The 24,140-nt window shown below is 37.7% G+C and overlaps 2 protein-coding genes across 6 annotated transcripts; one reads left to right on the forward strand and one right to left on the reverse strand.

Moving 5' to 3' along the window:
• Window positions 1–1,572: 1,572 nt before the first annotated feature.
• On the reverse strand, window positions 1,573–23,718 carry LOC140592681 (uncharacterized). Of its 2 annotated transcripts, XM_072716661.1 has the most exons (7): window positions 23,632–23,715; window positions 23,284–23,525; window positions 10,085–10,307; window positions 8,638–9,635; window positions 8,156–8,222; window positions 7,040–7,205; window positions 1,573–1,913 (listed from the first exon to the last, which is right to left on the reverse strand). In XM_072716661.1, exons 3-7 carry the CDS (start codon window positions 10,290–10,292, stop codon window positions 1,799–1,801), a joined length of 1,554 nt encoding a protein of 517 aa, XP_072572762.1. In that variant the 5' UTR covers window positions 10,293–10,307; window positions 23,284–23,525; window positions 23,632–23,715; the 3' UTR covers window positions 1,573–1,798. The 2 variants fall into 2 exon arrangements, with proteins under 2 accessions (XP_072572762.1, XP_072572771.1); XM_072716670.1 differs by lacking the exon at window positions 7,040–7,205 and having other exon boundaries at window positions 23,632–23,718.
• On the forward strand, window positions 11,262–19,711 carry LOC140592682 (uncharacterized). 4 transcript variants are annotated; one of them, XM_072716682.1, is made up of 10 exons: window positions 11,262–11,359; window positions 16,572–16,749; window positions 16,834–16,871; window positions 16,938–17,028; window positions 17,274–17,375; window positions 17,811–17,903; window positions 18,596–18,694; window positions 18,821–19,032; window positions 19,146–19,305; window positions 19,429–19,711. In XM_072716682.1, the coding sequence occupies exons 1-10, from the start codon at window positions 11,333–11,335 to the stop codon at window positions 19,590–19,592; spliced, it is 1,164 nt and encodes a 387-aa protein (XP_072572783.1). In that variant the 5' UTR covers window positions 11,262–11,332; the 3' UTR covers window positions 19,593–19,711. The 4 variants fall into 4 exon arrangements, with proteins under 4 accessions (XP_072572783.1, XP_072572778.1, XP_072572782.1 ...); XM_072716677.1 differs by having other exon boundaries at window positions 16,834–17,028; XM_072716681.1 differs by having other exon boundaries at window positions 16,834–17,028; window positions 17,841–17,903.
• Window positions 23,719–24,140: the final 422 nt, after the last annotated feature.

Here is a 24,140-nt window from a genome sequence, read left to right on the forward strand (position 1 = left end):
ATGACATAGAACATTTTATTTGTTTCATGTGTTTAGGCCACTTAAAATTAATAAATTGTTTTACATGACTCAAACTTCTAAAATATTGGTGAGTAGGGGATTTTATATTTTTAGCGAAAAAAAATATAACAGAGATATACTAAAACTAGAAAAGTTCTCAAACAGCTAGCGAAGGGTAACATTACTCGGTATATTGATGCCCTGCCAAGATTTTAATACCGTGGGCCCACACACAATCTGACAAATGATAAAAACCATTGTCCGAGAAGCGTCAAATTGAAAAATCCGAGGCTGACATTCAAGATTTTTCACCCACGGCGGCCATTTTGAGAGAAACACAAGATGATTTCAAACGACCACCGTTAGTTGTTAAACTAACGGTAGATGGCGCACGTGCGTATTGACGATCTCTAACAGTTTTTGAGGTGAAAAAAACGGATTTTTTGAAAAATATAAAAAATATCGAGGCAGCACCAAAAAATTGAGGCGGGTGGCCATATAAAACAATTTATTAATTTTAAGTGGCCTTAATTTAGAAGCGATATACTGTAGATTACAGTGGGTGCTTTTTGTAGTAGTTTCCATCACAAAAATCATGGTAGCAATCTCTCTCACTGGATGACACAATGTGATTGCAAACATCCTCATTCTTAAAAATGAACTCTAAAGTCTTCATTAGTGGTATATAAATGAAAGTGTCATTGACTGGTACCTGTTCATACATTCCAGAAACTCTGTCTCTTCTTGAATCATATCTCACACCTAAATTAATTTCAATGGGTTCCACAACTGTATTTAGGTCACTGAAAGGATTATAAAGATTTCCAAAAACATCTTCTACAGCCTTTCTGCTGGGACTTTCAGAGGGGACCACCTGCAATACCTGGCTTTTAATAGATGTGTGAACATCATTAACTAATTCTTCCATGCTTTCCACTACAGACAAAATTACACTGTTGGCAACCCCACTACCCTGTAGTTTTGCAATTACGGAAGCACACATTTCCTTAGCCGGCTGTTGATATGTTTTAAGCTGGAGCACCTCGTTTCCTGCATTTAAAGCCAAGCTATCAGACTGCTGGGGGCTGTTATAATCGTCTAAGGTGGCATCAACAGAACACAGACAGTGCCTTTTTTATGAACAACTTTCAGGTGCTTTCTAAAAGCAGCAAAACTTTTGAACTGTAAAAAACAACCATCCTGAGCATATACCAAATTAAACTTCTTCCCAGGATATAGACCACACTGTTAAAAATTTATTGTAAATTTACAGGAAATTCCTGGCAACTAATTGCCGTGAATTTACGGCAAGAAATATACAGGTTATGTACTGTGTTTTTATTACAACAAAGTACTGTATTTATACAGCAGTGTTACTGTGATTATAGTGAATTATTACAGTAAAATGCTGTAATTTCTTATAATTTACTACAACTCAGTTGCCAGGAATTTCCTGTAATTTCACAGGAGAGAATTACAATTAAATATTGTAATTGTATACACTGTATATTCTGTTATGTTTTAATGTTACAATAAAAGCTGTAATCACTTCACAATTAAAACAAAAACAACTTCAACTTCTCTATTTTTATTAAAATAATATGCAACAGCACATATTACAGAATTAAAACTTTTTTCCAAACAAAGTATCCACATTTCATTTTCATATAAACAAATCACAGTTTCACTAAAGAATCTAGCTCACTTCCAGACGTCCAAACAGCCTATCATCAGAGGGAACATGGTGATATTCAACAAAGGCGCCCTGCCAACTATGGGGGGTGGGGGGGCATCAATACTAGCCCATCAACTCAAAGTCCAGGAGTTTTCTTAAGAGGGTGCAGACAGGTGCATTGAGCTTGTGTCTCTTCTCTGCTTTGCTGCCCGTCTGGGAGTTGATTCCGCAAAAAGCTCTAAAAACAGAGTGAAAAAAGTTTTATTATCTGTTAATGATGAATATCGAGAGTCTTTAGAGTTTATCATTTATTTCAATCATCTGTTTCTCATATAATTCTACAAATTTAATCTAAACCAAAAAAAAAAAAAAAAGATAATTTCAGTTGGTCAAATAGCAAATAGTGGAGCTCTGCAGCAATCTACTGGTAAAAGTGAGAATTTTTTTTTCATTCTAAAACTGCATTTTACAAAAGATGGGCAAAAATCATACACTAAACCATTTCAAATGATCCATGTTATCCCCATGAAGGAAAGTTAGAAATGTGGGTCTTTTATAAAGTTAATTTTACATAAAAAAGCAGGTTTTTTATATGTACCTATGTAAAAAAAACAAAAATATAATTTATATTAATTTTAAAAACTATGAAATATGGAAGCCCGTTTCCGCCAGGTGGTAAAAAAAATATAAGCCACGGAATCTCGCAATTGCGACTTAGTAAGTCAGAATTCCGACTTTATATCTCGCAATTGCGACTTAGTAAGTCAGAATTCTGACTTTATATCTCGCTATTGCGACTTAGTAAGTCACAATTCCGACTTTATATCTCGCAATTCCGACTTTATATCTCGCAATTGCGACTTAGTAAGTCAGAATTCTGACTTTATATCTCGCAATTGCGACTTAGTAAGTCACAATTCCGACTTTATATCTCGCAATTGCGACTTAGTAAGTCAGAATTCTGACTTTATATCTCGCAATTGCGACTTAGTAAGTCACAATTCCGACTTTATATCTCGCAATTCCGACTTTATATCTCGCAATTGCGACTTAGTAAGTCAGAATTCTGACTTTATATCTCGCAATTGCGACTTTATATCTCGCAATTGCGACTTAGTAAGTCAGAATTCTGACTTTATATCTCGCAATTGCGACTTAGTATCTCGAAACAAGTTTCTAGCTTTAATAACTTTTCACGGAAATAAGGTGGGGCGTTTTTAATGACAGAATCGTGTTGTCCAGTATACAGACAATGATGCACACCGATTACGAAACACGTAATCAAGCAATTCAGCTGTGATACATTTACTTTGTCCCACGGTGCACTGCCTAAATCACACTTTACAACTTACTTATGGATTAATTTGTGTTATCAATTAACTGTCAATATGTATGAAATGAAGCAATGGCATGTAATATGGATATGATGTAATAATTAAACTGTTAGACAGAAAGTGATCTTGAAAATCCAAGGGGTGTGCATTGCCCCCTGACTCCACTGATCAAGGCACACTTCATAGGACATGACTGTCTCATTTTGTTTCAGAGCAATTAACCCTTTAGTGCATTGCCCTTATGGCATGTAATATGCACACAGTGTATTAATTAATAGCTGTTTTAGAGAACGTGATCTTGAAAATCCAAGGGGTGTCCATTGTCCCCCAGGTTCCCCTGATCCATGCACACTGCATAGGACATGGCTGTCTCATTTTGTTTCGGAGCTATTAACCCTTTAGTGCATTACCACTATGCCATGTAATATGGATACAATATATAATTAATAACTGATAGAGAGAAAGTTATTCTGAAAATCCAAGGGGTGTGCATTGTTCCCTGTAGTCCACTGATCAAAGCACACTTCACTAGAAGTGCCTGTCTTGTCTAGTTTTAAAGTTATTAACCCATTCATGTATTGTCCCATTGCACATTATACGGATACATTAAAACATTCAGAAATTAATTAAAATTTGTACGTAAAGCAATCTGGGAAACAAAGGGGTGTGCATCAGTCGCCATGAGCCCAAAATGCTAAACCACCATGTCATTACAGCTGACAGCACCTATAATATTAGCTATTAACACGATTTTGCACAAATCACGAAATGGTTTGAAGCACAAAAATAATCGGTGTGCATCGTTGTATGTGTACTGGACAACACGATTCTGTCATTAAAAACACCCCACCTTCCGTGAAAAGTTATTAAAGCTAGAAACTTGTTTCGAGATACTAAGTCGCAATTGCGAGATATAAAGTCAGAATTCTGACTTACTAAGTCGCAATTGCGAGATATAAAGTCAGAATTCTGACTTACTAAGTCGCAATTGCGAGATATAAAGTCGGAATTCTGACTTACTAAGTCGCAATTGCGAGATATAAAGTCAGAATTCTGACTTACTAAGTCGCAATTGCGAGATATAAAGTCGGAATTCTGACTTACTAAGTCGCAATTGCGAGATTCCGTGGCTTATATTTTTTTTACCACCTGGCGGAAACGGGCTTCCATAATGATATGTTCTCTAAAAACTACACAAATGTGAAGTAAAAACATTAATAAACATAATAAAATCACATTTGAAAATAAAAATGTTACAAAAATTACATTTTGTACTATAAAAATCTACTATAAAAATCAAGATATCATTCCAATTTTGTTTAATCCTGTAGATCTAGCAAGTGTTTACCACCGTACAAAGTCTTATACTGTACCATTTGGATGAAGATAACTATTTTTTAAAATTTGGCAAACATCATTCATTGTATGTACAGTTGAAGTCAAATGTTTCTACACTTTGCAGATTCTGCAAAATGTTAACTATTTTAACAAAGTAAGAGGTTATTTTTTATGTAGTACTGACCTGAACTAGATATTTCACATAAAAGACATTTACATATAGTCCATACGAGAAAATAGTTACATTTATAAAAATTACCCTGTTTAAAAGTTTACATACACTTGATTCTTATTACTGTGGTCTTACCTGGATGATGTTATTTGTTTAGTGATAGTTGTTTGTAAGTCTCTTGTTTGTCCTGAGCAGTTAAGCTGACTGCTGTTCTTCAGAAAAATCCTTCAGCTCCCACAAACTCTGTAGTTTTTCAGCATTTTTGTGTATTTGAACCCTTTCCAACAAGGACTGAATGATTTTTAGAATCCATATTTTCACACTGAGAACAACTGAGGGACTCATATGCAGCTATCACAGAAGGTTCAAATGCTCACTGATGCTCCAGAAGGAAACACCATGCATTAAGAGTCAGGGGTTTGTGGGAGCCAAAGGAATTTTCTGAAGAACAGCGGTCAGTTTAACTGTTCAGGACAAACAGGAGACTCATGAACAACTAGCATTAAACAAATAACACACAGCTGTGGATCATCTAGGTAAGAACACAGTAATAAGAATCAAGTGTATGTAAACTTTTGAACAGGGTAATTTTTATAAATTCAACTATTATTGTCTCTTATGGACTATACACGGTGTGCTGAATTATTAGGCAAGTTGAAATTCATACTTCATCATATTTTTTTTTTACAAGAACATTTTACCAATCCCAAACCACTTCAATCTTAATAACTACTATTGGTTTTGTATTTAAATCATATATAAGTGATATATAATTGTCTGGGAAGGCTGAAAGTCAGAAACTCCTTATATTTAGGTGTGCCAAATTATTCAGCAAGTATTCTCTATCCAGATAAAATGAGCCAAGAAAGAGATTGAACTCAGACTAAAATTTAAAAATTATTGCATGCGCATGAGAAGGATGCAGTACTAATGTAATAATAGAATTAGTAAAGTTAAGGAATGACCACTGGGCAGCGAAATGCTCATTGGTTTAGCAGAGTCAGAAGAAATAGGTGGAGAAGAAAAGACATATTAACTGCAAAAGAATGAATAATTAATGTCAAGAATTAAGTGAGAAACCATCAGAAACCATTAAGTCTCCAGCGACATCATTTTCCAGAGCTGAACCTTCCTGGAGTCTCCAGAAGAGCAATGTGTCAGGTTCTCAGAGACTTTGTTTGAGTACAGAATCCTACAAAATGACCCTCACTTAATAAGAATAACATGCTGAAGTGTTGTGAGATCCATTAAGACTGATTTCTCCTAGGCCTTATGGACATATAAGTTGTGAGTGACTCTTGAAGGAACAGCATCACATCCTCTTGAACCACTGTTTTAAGAATTGATCTTCCAGAATCTAGCAGTAGGTTTGGGGAGCTCATATTACTCAATCTCTGCAAGACAGACATTTCAGGATAGGAGATGGACTAAAAATGAGCTCCCCAAACCTACTGCTAGATTCTGGAAGATAAATTCTTCAGTCTTAATGGATCTCACAACACTTCAGCATGTTATTCTTATTAAGTGAGGGTCATTTTGTAGGATTTTGTACTCAAACAAAGTCTCTGAGAACCTGACACATTGCTCTTCTGGAGACTCCAGGAAGGTTCAGCTCTGGAAAATGATGTCGCTGGAGACTTAATGGTTTCTGATGGTTTTTCACCTAATTCTTGACATTAATTATTCATTCTTTTGCAGTTGATATGTGTCTTTTCTTCTCCACCTATTTCTTCTGACTTTGCTGACCCAATGAGCATTTCGCTGCCCAGTGGTCATTCCTTAACTTTGCTAATTCTATTATTACATTAGTACTGCATCCTTCTCATGCGCATGCAATAATTTTTAAATTTTAGTCTGAGTTCAATCTCTTTCTAGGCTCATTTTATCTGGAAAAAGAAAACATGCCTAATAATTCAGCACACCTGAGTTTCTGACTTTCAGCCTTCCCGGACAATTATATATCACTTATATATGATTAAATACAAAACCAATAGTAGTTAAGATTGACGCGTTTTGGGATTAGCAAAATGTTCTTGTAAAAAAATATGATCAGAATTTCAACTTGCCTAATAATTTAGCACACAGTGTATGTAAATGTCTTTTATGTGAAATATTTTATTCAGGTCAGTATTAAATAAATAATAACATGCATTTTGTATGATCTCTTATTTTGTAAAAATAATTAACATTTTGCAGATTCTGCATTTGAAAAAAAAAATCCTGACTGGAAACGGTTAGAATTTACATAAAATATTCTAATGTAAATAAAAACTTTTATGAGTATTGACTTGATATTTCATTGATAGGATATATTCACATAAATTCACATTTTTGGCAATTCTATCATATGTTTTAAGTTAAAAGATGCAAATGAATTAGATGGAAGTCTGTCTTTATCTTTGTCTGAGTATATTATAGAGACTAACAATACTGAACAAAAACAAAGTGATTCATGGGACATTCCATTTGAGAATGATGGACCTATTTTCTTTAATAGTGTGTAAAATGTTTTAAACATACCTTTGGACAAATTCAAGAGTGCTGGAGGCTTCTTTAGGATACTGCAAGTTGAACACATAGTAAGCAGAAAAGGTCGCTGCCACTCCATTCAAAAGATTGTTGTGGGGCCCCATCACGATCGTTCCTTCAATGGACATCATCCACTTGTCTGCGCTTAGTGGCTCTCCTAAAATGCATTAACACAATATAACTAAAAGAGCACTAGAAAGCTGCAGGACAGGAGCAGGAACAGAAGGAAACACAAGACATCAGGGAGGTAACATTTAATGACCGACAATGAACTGAACAAAGGCAGGGGAACAAATACAGGAACTAATGACAAACACACAGGTGAAAACTCCTAGGGCAAACAAGGAGTGCGTGGTCATTGGCAAACACAAGGGCAGAATCTGGGGAGCACATATTAGAAATCGAAACACAAACAAAGACAATGACAGGACAGAAACATTACAGTAATACTGTAGGCTTATACTGAACTACAGCCATTTCTTCCTTCTTATATATATGGAACAACAATTTAAAGGACTTAAAGCAAGGAAACTTTCTGTGCCGGAAATATGTTCAGGGTGCAATCAAAAAGTTCAGTGTGCCTGTAAATTAAAAAAGAAATGTACCCAATTTAAAATTAGCTGCTAACCCCTTCAAAATAGTCTCCTTGTGCAGTGATATACAGTTCTCAGTGCTCCTGGCTTGGTTGGAACACTCGCTATTTAAGCATATCCAGTACCATCTGACACGTTTTTTTGGATCTCCTCTACCGAGTCAAAAAGGTGACCCAGTTTTCATTTTAGAAAACTTGCACATTTTCCACGCACTATAAGTACATGTGCTGTCACATTGTAGCACGCTGGATACGCTTAGATCCTCTTAAAAAGCATTTCAACTGAAGCAGAAGCACTGGGAGCTGTGTATCACTGGAAAGAATACTACTACAAAGGGGATAGTGGCCAAAATTAAATCAGGTATATTTTAGCTTTTTATAGTCATAGTCAGTGCTTTGATTTCACTTCTTTATTATTTTTTTAATCTACAACAGCCATGTTTCAGAATTCCAGCACAGTGCTGAAAAACCTTAAGCACTGTAATAATCCTTAACAAAATAAGGGAGGAATATACCTTGTACAATTAAGCATGGTGTGCTGGGTAGGGTCTCTTCCTGGATATCAGCAGCTATTGCAGATGGCTAGGGAACAAACAAAAAAAAAAAAAAAAAAAAAAGTGTATAAACATGACAAAATGTATAGCCAACAAATAACAGTTACAAATCTATTATTATTTTATTATTATTCCATACAGTCTAGCTTTGAGAAAAAGAAAATGTCTTACACTGAACACTGAATAAAAAAAATGGCTAATGCTTTTAAAATATGTATGCTACACTGTCTAAAACAGTAAAAGGATGTTAGCCAGTCAACGGCATAACAACTCCCAATAGAGGTTCAGACCATCTATGGAATATTAGAATAATTTGGAATAGATAGTTTGTGTGGAGACTATATTACCAACACAACAGTACTGCACGAGCAATTTACAAAACAACAGTTTGAGAGAACGAGCCAAAGTGTGTGTGTGTGTGTGCGCGCGCAAGTTATACTCACATCAGCTTTAAGAAAGATGCCATTCTCATTAAAGTGGGCAAGTAGGCATAGGATAATGCAGATGGCCTTGCTGCCGTTCACTTCTTGAAAGGCATCCAAGACTTCACTCACAGCTTTTGTCTTGTGTTGTTCAAAATACTCGATTATAGTCTTGCTTCTTTGCTCAATGGCTGCTGGGAGCTTCTCCAGAATGGAAATACCGGTCAGTTCACTAAAGTGAGAGAACAGACCCTTCAGGGAAAACAGAAATGGCCAGTCATCCTTGATTTTGGATATGCTGAGTGGAGGATCAGCATTGAGATCGCAGCGCTGGAGCATGTAAGTATTTTCATGCCATCTCTGGAACTCTCCTTTCTCTGCTCCTGCCATTCCAAATTGGGCATAAAGTTGCAGCATTTGCCTTTTCATTTCTTGCAAGCTTTCTTCTGTCTCCCCAGCGGGAAGTTCTTTGGGCTGCCACCGCACACATCCATACTGGTCCATGGGACCTCTTTCCTGCCTCCTCATTCCTGAAATAGAGGGCCTTTTCTGTCGGAGCCGTGCCATGGTGTTATTTCTATTTAAATGCTCAATTCTAGTTTTGAGTTGCTGTAGAAGAGAAGCTGCAGCTACATTATTATCACCATCTACATCACCAAAGCATTGGGGGTATTTCCGAACGATATCATTGGCAACCTGCGCACAGATCCCTCTTTTAGGGTTTGCATTGTGCTCTCTCATCTGATCAACAACACTTCTGATCATCACTCTTCTCGCTGCTGGATTTGGTCTTGTTGAATTTGCGATAGCTGACTGTATCTCTGACGGCATTTTCTCCCAGTTTATTTTAAAATTTACGGGCCATGGTGTGTGTGGTGATGGCAGAAGTTGTCCTCTGGTGTTGAATGTTCTGGGTGTATCTGGGCAACACAGTGTTGAGGAGGTTTCCCGACTTCCAGGAGGAAACAGGGCAGAGGAGGGATCTGGACTTCCAGGGAGAAATGGGGCTGAAGAGGGATCTGAAATAAATATTTTGATCATTGTAACACTAATGTTTTATTCCAACACCCACAATGATATTTTCTACTTGAAGCAAAAACATTTACATACATTTTTATATTTACTTCCACATTTTCAAAGCTGGTAGTCTGAACTTTCAGGAGAAAGTGATATTTATACTAGAATGGTAGCTATATTTAAAAAGCTTACAAAACAAATAAAAATTACTTAAAAGACAACCTTAAAGATGGAATATAACAATTGAATGCAATTATTTACATAGAATGGAGAGAATATCCTCAAAGATTAGCTGGACCATGCTCTATTGTCAATAGACATAGTCCCTCTCCCACATCATTGAATAGGTAACATAACTTACTTTAAACAGTGACCACTTTTTCTTTTGGTACCACCTTTTGTTCTATTTAGTGTAACTGAATCTCTCTCTCCTGGGAGATATTAACAGAACCTTTTGGTGTAAAGGCACAAATGAGCCTTCTGCACTGGACTGGACGAAGGTAGGTCAGAAGATCATCTTCCTTCAAATAGCAGAGGTCCTCCCTGCTCTGCACGCCAAGGCTCTCCAGGCCTGTCATCAAGGATGCCAAGGTATCTGAGGGGAGCCCTGGAAGAGCAGCCAAGACAGCCTTGCTGATCTCCTCTGATGCAGCAGTCATTGTATTAGTAGGTTTCTGCAAACGAGTGATGGAGAGAGATTATTGGCATACCACACATCTCATAAGCTGGCAAAGGATAATAATCAAGCAGATCCTCATGCCTCACACAAACAAACTCCTCTTGGGCTGTCCCTAATACGCAATAGACCCCACCCAGTCAGGACATGATATATATTAGATATCACCACGATGTCATAGATATCTAACGTATATGAGATCAAACCATAATCTCATAATGATCTCACAGTGACATCACATGATGATATCACCTGTCTGATATCACTGTGAGATACCCATAACATCATACTGTACCCAGAAGCAGATTAAGTGATTTGCAGCCCAATAAGCAAAGATAAATACGCCCCCCCCCCCCATCCATCCATTTTAACCCATAAATATTAATAAAGCTAACCTAGGACCAAATCAAAAAGGGTGCGTTTACGCATTGTATTCATGTAGATACAGATGACATTTAGAGGTTGTGGGATAAATGCATCTTAAATCGCCTGCAGCTTCCCAAAGGAAGACGCGCATCCTGTAGCACACATTTTTTAACAAGCAAGTAAATAACAAAAAGTAGGTATAGAGCCCCTACACGGGGAGGGGGACAAAACTGGATTTCTTTAAATAAATTATCTGCTGCGCTAACATTTTTCCTTGGCATATTTTCTAAATACTGATATTTTCTGTTCACTACTCTACAACCAATATACCAAGCCAAGGCGTTTATGCACATGCGCAGTAAGATCAAGGAATAATCCACATTGGAGACTGAGGGGTGGCGGGTGGTCTGAGACACAAAGAATGACAGTTTCTGATGCCATTTTAACATATGGTGTTTTAGAAAGATATAATAAATTAACGATAAAAAAAGTTTCTTATAAATAGGATTATATGGCATTTGTGGCGCCCAAGGCGATTGCCGACCATTGCCTAATGGTAAAGTTATATAGCCTCTGACTGAACCTATCACGCATGCGCAACTGAGCATAATTTTGGCGCTAAGTACTGTACTATACACAGCTCAGATACAGTTTTACATGGATTTAACACAAAAGGCAAAAAAGGTGTGTAAATTTTAACATTAATGTACAAGACATTTTATTTAAATAGTTTAAGATCCATATTTAAGTGGGTTTTGACTTCCCTGAACTAGGGCCGGATGATAAAACGGCAACGATAATTATTGATATATAATTTCCGTCCATATCAATATAGCTGACGGTTATTATGCTTTCCATACGATTTAAAACAGATGGCTGGGGGTGAAGTGGGGGGACTAGAGTTGCGGCATTTGAGGGGCAAATACGACCGTGAAAACTGTGGATTTATTAAACAAATGACAATGTAATAGGGCAGGTAGACAACAGACAAAACCGGTGAATCAACAGGGCAGCTCACCGGAATAGCAGGTAAGTCCAAAGCAACCCATTTAATAAGGGTAATCCAGCGAAGCCGAAAAGGAAAGTACACAGTAAGATTCAGTCCATGAGAAATCCTGACAGTAATTAATCCACGGAGAATTAAGAAACGATAGGAAGAATACTATATTTTTTCGGGGATGATTAAAATAACATGTTAATCTACTACTCCGGAAGCAAAATGCCGTTTGGAAGCTTCATGAGCCATTTGCGATATTTTTGAGTCCATGTGGCTCTTTTGGATTTCCGTTTCAGCATACTTTAAACCCTTTTTTGAATAGATTGAGAGCTCTTTCTAGTGGGGTCAGAAATAGGCCCTACAGCAAAATGTCCCAGATGCATCATTACTAGTTTGGCTAGTGTTTGTCACATTCTGACGATAAAGAATATTTTATAACTACGATTAACCATCTGTTTTCTGATTAAAGATCAGCCTTTAAAGAGGGGAAAATAATGGCCTGGTATTTATCACGATGATCATCGATGTCGACTGGTATTGAGATTTGTGTCGTGAAGACATTTTTGGCGATACCGCCCAGGTTTACTTTTAACTCAGTTTTATAACCATTGAGGGAAATGGCTGTGGCAATTAGCATAGAAACGTTAATGGCTATTATCTGTTTGAAGAGTGCTAGTAATCGTTCTACTTGTCTAATTTTGATAATCTTTTTGTCAGTTATGTTTATCCGGAATTCAAAACCTGAAATTAATTTAAAGTCACAATCTGTGTCTCATTTGTTCTTTCCATATTCAGTTGAGAATACAAAATCGAAAAATAAAAATATTGTGCAAAAATGAGTGTGCAAAAGCAATGAAAAGTGAAATTTTCATATGATGAACATTTTAACAAATTCATTTACTTCCAAATAATTCTCAGTGTTATAAATCATATGTAATTCAACTAACTGAAACCTACAATTAACAGTGTTATTGCTAAGACATATATTGCAGAGATAATAGGCATTTAGGCACTGAAGATCAGTGTAATGTACTGTAGAGTTCTTTAAAAGTCTTAAATCATCTTAATTTTCCTTTTCCAGATTTAAGTCATATGTAAGATCTGTGTTAAGTAATATTAAAAAAGATGAGTTCAGCTGCCAGAAAAAGAGCCCAACATGTTCAGCAGTGGGCTAGGAGGCACACCAAAAAGCTTTTAACCAAGATCAACATAAACAATACTGAAGATACTGCAGGCTCCAATAATCCCAATCCTGTTGATTATTTTAGTGAAGAAGAAGACAATCTCACACAAAGCACAATTTTCTCACCACCTGAGACCACACAATTAAATTTTCATGACATCATTGATTCGGATGATGATAATGAATTAGACTGTAGTGTTACAGCTACAAAATGGGAAGACTATTCATCCATATGGAAGGCAATTGATGAAGCTGAAGGAAAATCATATTTGTCAAGTGAAGATGATACAGATGATAGTGAAGACACAGGAGTCACATTCAGAAATGCCCTAGTGGAATGGGTGAATGAATGCAGTGTGCCACTTACTACAGTTACAAAGCTTCTAACAGTGTTGCGGAAGCACACAAACTTTGACCTCCCAGCCCAAGCAACAACATTGCTTCAGACTCCAAGAAGTGTAGCTGTTTCCAAGAAATCAGGTATTACATTTGTTTGAAATATTGTTGCATCATAAAAATTAAAAAATGAACCAGAAAAGGGTGAATAAAAATGCAGAACCCATATCTGCTCACATATGTATGTATACATGCATATGTTTATACTTATACGCAATGGGATGCATTTCCTTCAAAGGTTGTGTGTCAAATGTTACCTTATTGCATAGCTGACCTATTTTACGTTTAAAGATAAATGTTATTAGATGATATTTTTTTAATTTTTGAATTACTTGTTTTTAGGTGGTGATTACACCTATTTTGGAGTGGCCAAAAGCATAAACAAAGTGCTCTCTTCAACATCCATGGACAGTATCAGTGTTGTAGAACTATGCTTCAATATAGATGGCCTTCCAATCTACAAATCTACTAATCTGTCACTTTGGCCTATTCAGTGTCGCATCACAAATCTACCTGTCTCAGGACTATTCATTGTGGCTTTATTTTCTGGAGCACAAAAGCCATCCAGTCTGGATTTTTTGGAAGACTTTACCAGAGAACTAAAAGAATTGATGACATCTGGACTTACTGTGGGTGATGGCAAAATGATCCCAGTTCAGATAAAGTCCTTCATATGTGATGCTCCTGCCAGAGCACTTATCAAGGGAACAGTGGCATTCAATAGTCGACATGGATGCGATTTTTGTGAAGTTTGTGGGAAGTTTGATGGAAGGATGATGTTTCTGTACTAGGGGTGGCACGGTTCACAAAACCCACGGTTCGGTTTGTATCATGGTTTTAGGGTCACGGTTTTCGGTTCTGTACGGTTCTTGTTATTTTTTCTTTTAATCTTTAACACTGCAGAAATGTACTTCAGCATATGATATATAGTTTAATTATCCACAATTTAGGATACAGTATTAAAAAAGTTATATCATGTAATCATGCATAAACTGAATTTGACTTGACTTAAAGCACATTATTAAACATTATTAATCCCAGAACAGTAATAAAACAAAAGTCTTGTCTTAACATAAATACTAAAATAATAGATCGCTTTAATCGCTATTACAGTTGGGTATGGGCACACGGTCTTATTTAGAAAACATACAAAAAGAGACGCATATAATGTTTAATCATTCGTTTTGTATTTGTCCGGTCCACGGGGTTAATTGGGGATCGTTAAAATGATAGATCACCTATCTTGATTAAGCCTGATTCGGTTATATAACGTGAAAAAAATTGTTATTAATTATATTGAATGTTCTTGAGTAATCGATAAAATCAGTTTCTGTGTATGTACAAGACATCAATCTGTAATAGTGCAAAATATGTCCAGTTGATATGTCTAGTATGATCATCTGGCAATAGCCTGTAGGTCTGTGTGGTCAGACACTGTGCAATAAACAGAATTTTTAGGAACATGGCAAATGTTCACATTGCAGCATGGAAGCAGGCTCACTGTTACAACGCTGACCGGGGAAGCAGAGGCGAGGAGACCTAGGATCGGGGGAATGCGGGGTTTAATGAGCAAAAGGAAGCAGAATTACAATATAATGACCGGACTGGAGAAAGAAACAGAAACGCGGACTAAATACAATGGAGTAATGACAAATTTGACAACAATCAGGAACAGCTGGTAAACACGGGGAATCCACACAGGGTTAACGAGGGGGCGTGGCACACGGAAAGAGCGGACGATCGAGGCATGACACTCACTGGAGTGCTTTGTCACAGATAACTTAATTTTCTTTAACAAAGTGCCTAACCTCACATTAAATAAAGTCACACAACAAAGGCGCACAACAGTGTTCAGATGTTGTGCTATCGGTTGGCTGAAATTTAAACGTTTTCTTCAGAGACAGGGTGGTAACGCCGAAAACACGAGCTAAACGCAGCAAACGAAAGGCTACCTGAAATTACTTAGCTGGCTGAACTTTTACCGGAACTACATCACACCGCTCTGTGCATATAGCCTATTCTTTCGCGCGAAAGGGAAACACACTGACGTCACATACGGGGCACGAGGCTACATTGCGCATGTCATGAACCGTCGAACCGTGCGACGCATGCATGCTCCGAACCGAGACAAGCGAACCGAACGGTTCGGTTTTTTTTCATGAACCGTGCCATCCCTATTCTGTACTGTGGTGCTCCTAGGACTGATGAATCCTTTCGGAATCAAAGTGATGCACAACATCACAAGTATGCGAGTATACTTCTCGATCTAGATATTGACATGGTGCAACAGTTCCCTATTGATCCTATGCACTCAGTAGACCTTGGAGTAATGAAGAAACTCATGATGACATGGAAAGAAGGCCCCTTGCCCTTACGACTATCAGCAGGGCAGATCAACAGTTTAACTACATACAATTGCTCTCTGAAATTGTACATTCCCTCCAACTTCAATAGGAAGCCCAGAGGTCTCAATGACCTGAAACTGTGGAAGGCGACAGAATTCAGGACTTTCCTTTTGTACTGCGGTCCAGTGATCCTAAAATATGTTCTGCCCAAAGAAAAATATCTGCACTTTCTGAGTCTCAGTATCGCTCTACGCATACTGTACAATCCAACCTATGTTGCCTTGCACAAAGATTATGCTCACGCACTTCTGTCATGTTTCGTGGAAAACGCAAGGATACTGTACACTGACCATTTGATAACCTACAATTTCCATACCTTGAACCATTTGGCTGACCTTGCACAGATGTTTGGTTCTCTTGATTGTATTACAGCCTATCCTTTGGAAAACAATATGGCAAAAGTAAAACGAATTATTCGTGGAACATCAAAACCTCTTGTTCAAGTGGCACGCAGATTATCCGAGATTGGCCAAAGTAAGCAGGCATCATGTACCATGAATCAAAATCTGCCCAGAAAAGACGAATGCTACCAGCTGAAGAATGGAAAGTTTTGTACAATTATTGCTGTACAAGCTCATGAAAGCAAAGTATTATGTGAAGTCTACATGAGGTTGGAGAGTTTCTTTTCATCACCGTGTGACTCTCGCATTGTGGGAATACAGAAAGTTGCAAAGCAGTACTCTGACATGACATACGTCAGCTTTAGTGACTTGAAAGCAAAAGCCATCTGCATACCGCTTTCACTATTTGATAATCATCTTTCCACATCTGCAGTAATCCTGTCACTTGTACACACTATGTAATTTGATGTAAACATGTTGTACTGAATTAAGATTAAGCAAATATGCATGAAGTACAGGTATTTCAAATATTATAGGTTAATTGTCATTTAACTGTTCTATATTGTGTTTACAGTTCTGTGTTTGCGAACTTAATACTGGAGAGACAGTCGTTGTGCCGTGGCCCTGGCTGTTTCTTGAGGGTAGTAGGTGGAGATGCCGGTGGACTTCATCCTTGAATAAGACCAGGACATACGCCATTGCCAATCCAAAATGGAAAGATTACGGAATAGAAAAAATTTGGGCAAAAAAAGGTAATTGTGTATTATTGAGTAATGCACTCAGTCTTAAAGGTTGATTGTGAATCATATCTTAACCACATATGTCTATATTTTTAGATACGTATGAAGAAGCAGAGCTCTTCCTTGCTGAATTATCTGGTTTATCAGACTCTGCATTGGCTGAAGCAGGATTGAACCCCATGCAAATTACAGATGTAGAGTCTGGTACTTCTCATTCACTACCACCAAAGAGAATGAGGAAAAGAAAGATCTTATTTGATGAGGATGAGCTTGACAGTGCTGATGATGATGGTAAGCTTACTGGTGTTAATTCATTACATATATATTATGGATATTCAAGATATGTGTACAAAATAATGTTAATTTCAATTATTTTTAGAACCTATTTCCAAAAACAATGGTCAAAAGAACAGACTGAGGCCACTTCCCTCTTTATTATCTGCTGATGTCAATGAAAAGGTCTTGCAGCAAAATATACAAAATGTATGTGTTGAGAAAAATACGTGGCATCCTTTTTTTTTTTTACCAATTTATAGATAACCTTAATAAAAAAGACAGAACAGAGAGAACTCCAAAGGCATCATCCCTAGCACTTAAGCCATTGCCTACTCCCACTCTATACAATGACAGTACAGAAGGTAATGTTCTGTATTACACTTAAAATGTTATTGCAAAGGTAAACACTTTGATGTTGGACTATAACATTTCAATAATATTTTTTATTATGTCATTCTAAAGCAGGGGTGGGGAACCTGTTTCATGGAGGGCCGGTGTGGGTGCGGGTTTTTGGAATGGCCTCTCAATCAGCCAATAATAAAGCAGTGGTTCTCAACTCCAGTCCTGGGGACCCACTGTCATTGGCTGATTGAGAGGCCATCCCAAAAACCTGCTCCCACACCAGCCCTCCATGGATCAGGTTCCCCACCCCTGTTCTAAAGAGACAACCTCATCAACACCCATTGCAAGCACAGTGCTGCCTACACCACCGGCACACTGTAGAGAGATTTTAAAAGGTGAATGTAAAACATTTTGATTTTCTTATACTGTATTGTACTGTCTTCTGTCACTTACAGAATCATTGTTACATCAATTTAATTCTACAGAATCTCCCCCATCAACATCAGCCAGACCCTACCCACTGACTCCCCCTTGTGCATATTCTCCAGGTGGTTACTATCGTAATTTTATATTTCTCTTTGGTAAAATGTGTTACGTTCAGAAATCATTACTGTAAAATATGATGCTTTTGGCATACTGCAGCTAAATACTCCACTGGACAATTGTAGTCACATTCCTGGGTTACTCGGGAAGGCATTGCTACTAGTATTTCAGATTATTGAATAACAATGTTTATTTAATATGGTAATTAAGATTTCAAGGATATGCAGCTGTTCTGTGCTTCTTAGCTGTTTAGAAAATTTATGCAGACATTTCAAATATTGCATTACATATTGAGAAATGTATCAAAATTATCATGTTAGGACTGAACAATAAATGTATAACCCACTAGCACAATCAGGCAAGTAAATTGTAGGGCTAGTTGCCAGACTGAATTATGCACACGCCCAGGGAAATTTTGTAAAAGCACAGCCTTAAAACTTTTACAGTTTGACATTAGTAATGCCTTTATCACAATCTAAATAATTTATTCACAATGAAACCAAAAGGGAACATGAAGAAGTCATTCAGGTTTAATATTAGGTGTTAGAATAGGCCAGAAAGCACAGGTCCAGTCAAGCAAGTGCTGTGCAGACTTACTTGCCCACAGAGTACCTCAGCTGGTCCGGGGCCATCAGGCAATAACTAGTGTTCAACCCTGCATATTGAAATAAGTATATTAATGCCTTATTCTCTCCAGAATTAGAAATTGGCACTGAACCTATACTGATAGAGACTGGCAGTAAGCCTACCACTACGTCTGGTACCATAGCTGAAACGTACCTCAAAAAAATTTGTGGTAAGTGTAATATTTATCAGGTTTTATATTGTACATATTCTTTTCATGCAACTTTGATCCAAAAATGCTAATCCGTATCTTAGACCATATGATTTAAAAATTTTACATTTATCCATTTCAATTCAGATATTGCAGTGGAAACATTCAAGGCCGTGGAGGAGATACGGATGACTGCTACAATCATGCAGGAGGACATAACAAAAATAAAAGCAGCTCTGGTAACACACTTGCCAGAAGGTGAAAGGGAAGAGGTGTTTGCAATAAAAGTTCATGACACACCTGAGGAGTTTGAGGAGTTCTGTTGCAAGCTGGAAGATCCCAACTTTAAGAAACTTGTGGTGAGGCACCATGAAACCATGTTAGCAAACATATATTTAACACTAATGCACTCCATTTGTTTATCTAGTTACATCTGATATTTCATTGTGCCTCCTTTTGATTATGTGTTCAGATAAGGTTCATGGTTGCAACTTATGGACAAAAATCAATAGGCGAAACTGTGCGTGCCATTCTCAAGGCCTCAATGACGGACAGCCTGATGGCCAGGTACAACCGAACAGGAACAAGAAATATGAGGAGTCTGCCTGACATCTTTGAAAAATGTATCTTTTGTAAGTACACAAACGATCAAAATCTGTATATCTGTATATGCAATAATATTGCCAATGCTGCCGATACTATTCTCTAAAATAATTAAAAGTTTATACTTAATAAAAGTTGCATATTTTTTTCAGCAACAGTGAAATCCTTCTACAAGGAGTCTGATGAAATAAAGGTAAAGCGAGGAAAGGAGGAAATTACCACAACAGTGAAGAGGGAGACCGGCAAACAGCTAGAAATATACCTGTCAAATGCAGCAAGCAGAGTTCGCCGCAAAAGTGGACAAAACACTCCTTGATTACTAAGTTACTTGACGGGTCTTACAGTTTAAAGTGTTATACATGCATGTGTAATATGCTTCAAACTTTACAGTTGGATCATACTTTTGGAATGTTGAATAAATGATATATGAACCAATACCTTTGGTCAACATTTTTTATGCATTTCATTGATCTATAAATAACAAACATGATATCACATGGGTATCACAATGATCTCACAGTACGAGATAAATTGATGAGATCAACGTGGGGTCAATGTGTGATTTCAAATTGATCTCACAGTGTTATCGCAGAAGACTCATAGTGTGAGATAATCTGTGAGATCAGTATGAGATCACTGTGAGATCATATTCCTGACTGGGCAATGTCACTCAATTTCACAAACAAATATTTTTCTGAGATGAAGAACACAGAACCATGGTGAACAATGACCAGCTCTATCTTGCCAACCTCCAATTCTTCTTCAGTATTCCCCAACAAGATATACATGCCCTTTTTGTATGAAGTGCCCTTCACTGTCACTACATGAGATGCTACTGTATCTATAAATTCCAAATTCAAACCAACCACAGCCTTTCTGATTTTGTCACTGTAGTCATTTACGTAGAATGCTGTGCCCTTATCAAATAACACACTTGGCTGGAACATTTCACCGGCACTCAAATAGGCTTGGAAGAGCTGGTGTCGCTCGGCAACTGTCTTGCAGATGTTTTTGAAATTGTGCAACTTTCTAGCACATCTCTTGAAGAAAGAGTGCTTACTCTCAAACCTGAGAGTCCAAAGGCGAATTAGGGGGCCAAACTCTGTAATGAGCTGTGGATAATGAAGCAAATAGTGGTGTTTGGGCTTCAGGGACTGATCAGGAAAGAGCTGTCTTCGAAAGTATATGTAGTCCTCAATGAGTATTTTAAGATAAGCGACCTGATCTGTTGTGATTGCTGGTGCACAAATGAGTTCTACAATTTCTCTAAGCTGCAGCAGAAGTTGCCAAACTGCATCGTCACATGGATTCTTAATCCTATCTCCCACCAGTAGGGGTAGCAAACGAAGGAGACACCAGTTCTGGGCAGCATGTCCAGTAAGTTTATTGCTACCTGGTGAAACATCAGCTGGTTTGTCGTGGGCATCACTCCCCTGATACTTGAATTGATCTATGCACCTGTTGAGATGTAGATAACTAAAATGTTTATTCTTAACTAGATAACCAATAAACAAAGCAAGGTCACTCGAAACAATGCCTTCAAACAGGTCATGCCCAAGACATGGGGGCAGTCCAGGCTGGCAAACGTGAAAGAAGGATAGTTGGTTAAAAGGAGAGTGATTTAATGCCGACCTCAGAATTTCTTCCACTGGTGCCTAATTCCTGCAGATGATTCCGATAGGACTGTTCTGTTCGTGTGTTGCCACACAATAGTGGCGAGTTCTGAAAAGTAGTTCTATCTAAATCACAGTATCTGCAGAAGTAATGGCTCTTACTAAAGTTCTCAACAAAACCGCCGATACTGTGAGACCCTAAATTGTCACCTGAGATAGCACACAGTCGACCTTTGACAATTTGCCCATCACCTATTACAACACCAGTCTACTCAAGAGCTGTCAGGTCTTTTATGAGACGCTCAAATACCTTGTCTATCCCAAAATATTTAAATGCCTGCTCGTTGCACAAGAGAACAAGTTGCATTTGATCTGTGGTGGATCTGTTATGAGGCAAAATATCTGTCAGAGTTAGATAAACTGCTACAATCTTATGTTTCTTTTTTGAAGAGCCAAGTGGATTGACAACTTCGAACGCATCCTGATAGAGTATCAGACCAAGCGAGGATGGCTCCATTTTAAATAAAGGGTTGCACTGAGCTCCCTTCCCATCCTTAATGTCCTGGAAAAGACCCTCTGATGATGGCTGGGAACGTGTTGCTGCATACTGTTCTTGAATAGATTTGCTTTTAAAAAGTGTAGCCAATGTTTCTTGAACAGGTACATACTGGGCAAATGATTCCCTACCTTTATCATCGGTACCTAACAGAGGCACAGGCTCAACATAATTAAAATATTTTTTAAAAGCGGTCTTTCTTTTCTGGTCTGTGCTCAAAGGCCCACTGTTACAGGCAGTGAGAAGATCTTCTTTTCTGAGTTCCACCATAATGTCATTGATTGTGGTGTCTGGGACTCCAAGGACAGTCAGTTTGTCACTTAAGTTATTAAGCAAATTTGTCAGACTAATATCATGGACATCTTGATATCCCTCAATAATAGTCTGTATTGTAGTAGCAGGTAACAGTAGTTTAGCCTGAAGTTTAAGATAGAAGAGTGTGATATTTCGCAGAAAGAGGGATTCATCAACAGCAAGAGTCTCTTCTGGCTCATCATCAGAATGATCAGAGGGTGCACAAGAAGTAAAAGATTCAGTGGCAACGGAACTTTCTACATTACAGGGATCTACATGCACAACACTCTCATTTTTGTGTTTCCTAGAAATATGAGATGCAAAACTCGACACAACAGTGAACTTGCTGTCACATTCTCTAAATGGACATCGAACTTGTAATCCTTCTTTTAAGTGTGACCTCAAATGACCAACTAAAGATGAAGATTCACACCTTACAGTGCAGAAGTCACATTGTATAGGAGTATCACATAATGGTAGCTGACTATTTCTTAAAGGCCCATCTGCTTTGTGGTCTCTGTACATATGAGCTTTAAAAGCAGTAAGTTTAAAGTATGTTCTTGGGCATTCTGGTACACCACGCTGATACACGTAATTAGCACTATTATTATGCAGCTTAACATGCTGATAAAACTTAGGCACTGTATCAAAAACACTTCCACACGCACTAAACTTGCAATGAAACATGTTCAGAAAAGAGACCAATACAGATTAAAGAGAAAAGGTATATCCACACCGTTTCTATGCAGAGACTGTTAAGGACACCCGGCTGGCTAACCTAGCTAACAAAAATCACACCACGTGGTGGTTAGAACGGGTTAAAGAACACCAAAAGATTATTTATGTATTTACATATGCTGTACAATTGATAAATGAAAGGAACCCACCAGGGCAGACGAATGGTTAAGTTTATTGGTTTGCTAACTTACCTAATTTTAATGCTACTAATAATTTGCCACCTTCTCCGAAGACAAAAGAAAGAGCAGTGAAAGCCTCTGAACAGAACCCGGGCTCAGAACCCTCTCAAAAAGAAAAAAAAAAAAAAAAACAAGATGCTGGTTGGCTGAAGTTGCGCATGCGCCGTTTATTTAAGATACAGACAGCTTACTTGAGACCTGACCTGCCCTGCCACCCTGCTTCTACAAAGGCCAAATAACATTATATGCCAGCTGCTATATTCAGCTTAGATTGAAGTTATGCCTACTTACAGAATTAAATGAAGATACATTTGCTTGTGTTCATTCAGTGACCGTAACATCTACAACAAGCTACGTTGTGTTGCCAATCAAAGTGTGCAAACCACAATGAATCTCCTACAGAAAAACATAAGTCCCGTCCGGTACAGCACATGTAATCAAAGCAAAAATATTCTGAGCCAAGCTAACCAGGCTAATGCTTATTTTTTACCGTCTATGGGCTAACGTTAATAAATCCTAACGGTATTTGAGCTGTCGTCATTGTGGTGGTTGGTTTTGCATGTGGTAACTTGGCGTACGTGGAAATGTGTGAATGTGGTGAATGTGTGAATATAAAACCAACTTTACCCAAGTTTTTCCGTATCACCTCAGTCGAGGTTCCAAGCGATCAGTGGTGAGTCGAGGAGATGGCGTTCGATATAATCGACAGCAAATCAATCGCTGAAATAATTCAGCTAATTTATCCTGTGTGCAGGTGATCCAGCGCCGCGTTACAGCTGCTGCCGCTCAGTTTGTATTTTTCTTCGGTGTTGACCGTTCTCGACGTCTCGGTGAGAAAAGTGAAGCGCTGATCATTGTAGCCAATCAGTCTGAAAATATAAAACCAAAATATACCAAACGAAACAATCAGCACTCACTCAGATCACCTTTATCAATATATCTATAGACTTATAAAACAGATTTTATGTTACAAACCTGAGACGTGTTCCTTCTTTCAAAAATGTTCTGTTACCGTTGGCCACGTAATTTCAAAATTCAAACAGCCACGATCCCACAATACTACGCGGTTGCTGTAAAATAATGCTTCTACAGTGTAGTTACAATAATATTACAGGACTGCTCGTAAATTTCCCATCATGCTTTTGTATTTACAGCAAAAACATGAATACAATACGTTGTTGTAAAATTTATTGTAAAAATTACATCAATTGTTAACAGTGCATGCAACAGCTTAAGATGTCGAATCAAAGTGCCAGGCATATCATGCAATGAATGGCAAACATTTAAACATTATTCATAAATTTTGCTCTCAATTCTTTAACTTTTGGGCTGTCTTTTGTAACACCGACATCAATAGTTGTCTGGAGGAAAGTGTAAAAACTGCTCATCATATTTTAAACCAAAAACAAAATGAACCTTGAAAAGTTCGTCAAAGGTTGCCAATGTGGTCCTTCCCTCATAAGGTACAAGCTTCTTGTCCACAA

This window comes from Paramormyrops kingsleyae, chromosome 1 (assembly GCF_048594095.1).
Source record: "Paramormyrops kingsleyae isolate MSU_618 chromosome 1, PKINGS_0.4, whole genome shotgun sequence".
Taxonomy (NCBI): Eukaryota; Metazoa; Chordata; class Actinopteri; order Osteoglossiformes; family Mormyridae; genus Paramormyrops; species Paramormyrops kingsleyae.